Source organism: Nannobrachium achirus (genome assembly GCF_963921795.1).
Source record: "Nannobrachium achirus genome assembly, chromosome: 20".
In the NCBI taxonomy this organism is placed as follows: domain Eukaryota; kingdom Metazoa; phylum Chordata; class Actinopteri; order Myctophiformes; family Myctophidae; genus Nannobrachium; species Nannobrachium achirus.
Genome location: NC_137827.1, coordinates 36481799 through 36487798, shown reverse-complemented (window position 1 = coordinate 36487798; position 6000 = coordinate 36481799). Strand labels below are relative to the sequence as shown.

At 42.6% G+C, this 6000-nt stretch overlaps 1 protein-coding gene across 3 annotated transcripts in view; it reads right to left on the bottom strand.

Moving 5' to 3' along the window:
• Window positions 1-2016: 2016 nt before the first annotated feature.
• Window positions 2017-6000, bottom strand: part of slc8a3 (solute carrier family 8 member 3) — a gene marked incomplete at both ends in the record, with an annotated part of 128327 nt that continues 124343 nt past the window's right edge. For all 3 annotated transcript variants that reach the window (XM_080751408.1, XM_080751407.1, XM_080751409.1), the window contains 2 exons: window positions 2017-2393; window positions 4362-4631. In XM_080751408.1, coding sequence (XP_080607534.1) covers window positions 2017-2393; window positions 4362-4631 — 647 coding nt within the window. The remainder of the gene's footprint in view (window positions 2394-4361; window positions 4632-6000) is intronic.

Below are 6000 nucleotides of genomic sequence, written 5' to 3'. Positions count from 1 at the left end.
GATGCAAATGAAGTAATACACATTTTCATGGGGTTGGGAGCTCTTAAATGTATATATATATGTGTGTGTGTTTCTCTCTCATTAAAAACAAAGCACCAGTCATTTTGTATTTAAACAGCATTCATTATCACGTTACTTTCAAATTCAAACACTAGATATTTACTGCTTCGGCACCCAGACCAGTGACACTTCAGACTAGTGAAACTCCACTCCAGTTACTGTACGCTCGTGTTCCAATTGATTTTTGAGTTTACCACTATTTGAAACGACACCTGCTTCTACATAATGAATAACAATAACTTGAAAATAAGCTCTCTTTATGGATATGTCCATTTCAGTGATTTGTAATAACGTGACTGCTGCTGTGCTGCCAATAAACTATAAGTATAATATGATTGGCATTTCTTTTTGATATGTTGTAAAAGTAAATTCGGGCAACAGCTCGGTCTGAAACTGGATATGGGGCCATTTTGAAAATGGAACCCGTGGACTTAGTTGAACTGAACTGTTAGGCAGCTGGTCAGTGGGTGCCGTCACAAGCTCTTTATCTGGCACAGGCACTCTACAGTCCATAGTGATACGTACCTTTTGAATATTGGCCTCTTGCACGTGTACAAGAAGAAGTCTCCATAAATAGATTTATACAGCAAAGTGCATGGAAGGAACAGTACAAAAATACCTCTGAATTTTTATCTCTGCAGCAACACTTTTTTTTCTTTTGGACTTCGGATTCTCAAAAGGTGAAAACTCGAGTGAGACCAAGATATCGTCAGTAAATAAAATACAATGTCATACTTTTTTTTACATTTTAGATTTTTTTTTTTTCCTATTTTCTTTTTTTTTCCTAGGCAAGATACAGAACTCTTAGAAATGTGAAGACATCGTTCTGGGATATGATACCCCCCCCACCCCACCCTAACTGCCCCTACCCCCCAAGCCACAGCGATCCGCCATTTTTGTTAGAGCAGAAGGTGATCACATTTAAACAAATATTCAAAATATACAGAAAATATGGAAATATATTATATATAGATACGTATATAGTACGGAAGTAATTTGTCCAGGGCAGTTTGGCAATGTCCAGTGTGTCCCCGAGCTCCCTCCTCCACGCCTGTCTGATTGGTTGATTTGTCTGACAGTATTTAGGTTGTCACTTGCAGCTCCTCCCCCTTTCAGCTCTCGTCAAATCTGAGAACTCTGTGGAACTCCTTAGGAAACTATGCAAATAAAAAATAAATACTATGAGTCCATCCAGCTTATCACTCCACAGCAAATCTCCATTTTGTTTTTTTATGTCGTTCCATATCATAGATCAGAAAATAGTCTCTTTGACTCCTCTTTTTGTACGTTTTTTACGTCATAGTTTTATTCTAATTTTTTGCATTTTTATCCCCAAAATACTTCATTTAAAAAACAAAACAAAAAACAAAACAAAGAAAAAACATTCTCATCAAGGTGTTGAGAAAAATATAGACCTCTGATAGCTCAACTCCTTCTGGGTATAATAAGACTGCAGTCTCCGTCAGTGGAATGCTGGCCCACCTCTCTGCATCTTCTTATGACTCAGTGGCGGCCCAATCCCAGCTGTAAGCACACTCACTCACTCACTCGCCTGGGCTCAGGACGGCTGCTCCTGCAGCCAGAAGACGTACAGGCTTTCAGCACCTGGTGCAGGCTACACACCTGTGAGCATTCTTACAGGAGGGTTCAAGACTCAGAGCTTATGAGAGAGAGAGAGAGAGAGACAGAGACAGAGAGAAGGACAGAGGGAGGCGGGACGGAGGTGAGGAAGAAACCAGCAACGCTGCCCTCCCTGGTTTTGCCTCTCCTGTTCATCCATTCCATTACACGACCGGACGAAAAAATTCCACAAGCGAGAATTTTTTTTTTTTTGTTGTTTACTCCCAAGTTGTACTTTGAAACCTCTGTCTTGTTTTGTTTCCGCGTTGGAGTTATTCTTTCTGTATAAGGGGTGGGGGGGGGGGGGGGGGGGGAGGGCGGGGGTGGTCGGGTTTTTTAAAATCCCTCTATATGACAGTAGGCCTCCAAACTGGAGAACAGGATATAGAGGAACCAGAGGCTGAAAAAGAAGGCTGAGGTGGCCAGTCTGTGTCCCCGGGGCCCGCCCAGTTCCCCTCCGATGTGGGCCCGGCGCCGGTAGAGCAGCACCGACACGGCAAAGAAGGCAAAGATGGTGAAGAGGGTGACGGAGAAGGCCAGCGAGCCGGCCTCCACCACAAACTCCTTCCCTTGCATGTGCCAGTAGATGGCCGCCACGGACCAGGCCACGCCGATGCCCAGGAAGACGTTGACGGCGTTGCTGCCGGTCACGTTCCCGATGGCGGCGTCGGCGTACGTGTCCTGCACCGCCGCCACCTTGCTGGCAAACGTGTCTGTGGAGTAAACCAAGACCAAAAAAACTGTTTGGAAATACAATAACCCATTCATTGATCAACGGAAAATGACGTCCTGGTAATCGAATAAACGGTTTAATGATTACAGTATGACCTTTTTACCATTTTATATTTCCTCCCAATTTTATTATTATGCCAAATTGCCAATTCCCAATTCACCCATGTTGTCACTGTCACTGCTGACTCCTACTAGTTTGTCTTGGAGAGGGTGTAGGCAACGATGCGTCTACTCTGATACGTGTGATGATGTCACCAGATATCCCTCCCAGTTCTGTTCCCTGATGAACAGGCACCCCAGACAACCTGTAGAAGTTACTAGTGCAGTGATAGAGATCACTCTCCATAGCCGACTACCCCACCATCAGTGCAGACAATTGTGTTCCTTGGAGCACCTGGCCAAGCTGGAGGCACTGCAGTGAATTCGAACCCCAGTCCACTTTGGTGGCCACCTGGACACCCCCCTTTAGTCCAGCTGAAATGCCATTTCTTTAGTACTGTATCTATCTATCCTTTATCGTGATACATTTCCAGGTGACACAGGATAGGAAGGTGGGATATACTGTAATGTTGTTATTAATATTCAGAATTAGTATCGACATCACATTTGTTAGACACACGTATGTAGACCTAATTGTTTGATTGTCAGAACAGTTTTGATCAAATCTTCTGTTGAAATGGGAAGTTATTGGATGGATTTTGATAAAAAAAATAAAAAATAAAACAATAGCTGAACTGATTATGAAAATATGTAATTATAGGCTGCTCAGCTGCTTGGGTGGAAGACATCCATGTAGATCAGAGTGTAATCTTTAAACATACACTCACACTAACTCATGCAAATATTTACACACAAAGATAAATGTAGGGCTGCTCAGTTAATCACATTTAGTTTTCAGTTACAGTACATTTAGTCATAAATCCACCTTTCCTTTACTGCAGTTTGATTTTGCACATCCCTAAAGGCCCATGCTGTGGCATCTTTAATTCATCTAGAGCTGTTAATGTACTGGTACTTAACGGACCTGAATAACTTTGATGGGTTGTAATTTGATGGGTTGTCATAAGCTTTTTTACTTGACTTGTATACTGTCTTGAAAATGTTTTTAATTATACGTTTGTTATATGTGACATGTAATGTTATGTTTGTTGTGGACCCCAGGAAGAGTATAGCTGCTACTTTGGTGGCAGCCTTCTGGTTGGTCCCTGACTGACCAACCAGCAGGCTCTATCTGCCTTGTTCTGCAATGGTTCTGCCTTGCTTCCACCTTATGGTTGTTTATGTTGAAATAGCTCAAATATAATTTTGGGAGAAAAAAAAAAAAAAAACATGATATGCCCACTTTGCCCAGTCACTAAAGTCCACCTGAGATGTTCCTTGTTTACTGACACCAAGTTTAAATAAGAATTGAACACAAAGAATATCAATACGAAGCAACCGAAAAACATGTTATTTCAAAGGTAGTGGATGGAGAGAAAGGATTTTTGTCCAATCAAGAAACAGCAACTAATGGGTGCGAAGAGGGGCACACCCATGGGCGGGACTTGAAAAAAGGGTCAATTGATAGAAAGAGAGCCTTTGGTAAACAAGAAAGTTGAATGATCTTTTTGTTTGATGAGGAACAATAACAAATATTACGCAAATGTTTATTACTTGGTGGTGTCTGCAATATGAACAATTTGTTTAATCGTCTGAAATTTAAATAAACTAAGTGGTTTATTGCCAAACTATAAATGAGCAAAAATCAGAAAAGTTCAAGAAAATCCACTGTTAAAAAGAGAATATATATTGATTATTAACCATAATAATGGTGGTTATGCTTTTTGCCATAATCTAGCAGCCCTACATTCACAGTACACATGTACGTATTCCACCTGGTTAAATAGACAGACACACACACACACACACACACACACACACACACACACACACACACACACTGAACTGACCAGGGACGGAGGTGCCGAGCGCCACAAACACTACAGCAGTGACAGAGTCCTTGAGGCCAATGGTGCAGCCAAAGTGGGACGCCAGGTCTCCGATGACGGCCGTCAGAAGGCCGATGATGACTATGGAGACGAAGAAGCACGCCCAGCCATTCAGGTACTCGGTGGGCGGCACACAGGCAAACAGCACCTTCCAGAAGACGGTGAGAAAGTGCATGACATAGTCGAAGCAGGACGGAAGACGCTCCTCACCTGTGTCGTCCTCATCCTCATCTGGACGGCAAGAGAGAGGCAGAGGGATTGGGAGTGAAGCGGGGAGCGTTTGGAGAAGGAAGAGGCGATGGGGAAGGGAAGGAGGGAGAGGGAGAATGATAGAGAAAAAAATTAAGTTGGGATTGCCAATAAGAAATAAAAGCAAAGAAGAGGCAATATGGTTGATGGAGAAGGAAGGACAGACAACAACATTCACTTAAAACTATGGAACGATTACTAGGAAGTCTCTGAATATCTGCAGAGAGCATACAGGAAACATTCAGTGAATGGACTCATTTATAACTAACCACCGCCCCTCCAAACACCCACTAAATTCTAATTCAAATGAATCCTAAAAAAGTGTGGGGATAAATAACTCTTGGTTTTAAGTTTTAAGTCTTTGGTTTGTTTTGGTAAAATAATGTTGACTGAGGATTAATCTTTGTGTGAGGCCTTTGTTATTTCATAATAACATGCCCTTTATTTCTATATTTCTTGAGCAATAGTTTTGACTTCTAGGTTAGTTTAAGAACTGGCCTTTCAGCTTTCTATCCACAACTTTCCAACATCCCATCGTGCATTGCGCAGAAGGCGAGCGGCATTTCCGGCGTCACAGCCGAATGTGATCTACAAGCTCACAACGGTTGCATCTAGGACGCGACGTGAGCTTGTATGTCTGCTGTTAACCGGAAGTGTCCTACAGATAATGCTACAGTAAAGTCTTGCCGAAACAGGTGGATGTATTTCTGATAAACAACACTGCTCCAGTTTAGGTTTTTAATTAGGTCACATCGTAATTCATGCAATTAGGTGGCAGGACTAGACAGTCATAAAACCTGTAGACTAAAAGTCATGTTTGTTTCTAGCAAAACCTCCAGTGTGACACATTGGTCATTGCAGGGACCAAAAATGGAACGTGTCCTTCTGTCACAGTGTCCTTGAATGAGACACAAAGCCAGCTTTCTGCTTACTCATTATATTGGACGGTGTCTCATGCAGGGGTTAGAAAACATCAATCTGGTAACATAAAAGTCAGCCGTCTGATCTCATCAGTAGCCGACATGAACTGCAATTGTCCTTGAGCGAGACACTGCAAGCCCCCTCAACCTGCTTACTCACTGTACTGTAGGTCACTCTGAATAAGGGCAACAACTTAACACCTCAAATGCAAAGGTAAAATGGTGTACGCCAGGGGACTCTGTGTTGATTCAAAGTGGCAGGCCATGTGAGGCACATCCATTTTTCAGTGCTACTGGTGGCAGTGGAAGAGGAAGGGGAGGAGAGAGGAGGAGCACCATGAAAAAATAAATAGTGTCGCTGGATTAAATATTTCAACGGTGAAGTGATGAAGCAAGGCACCGGAGGAGGATTTGGCTGCTCTGTGGTTACT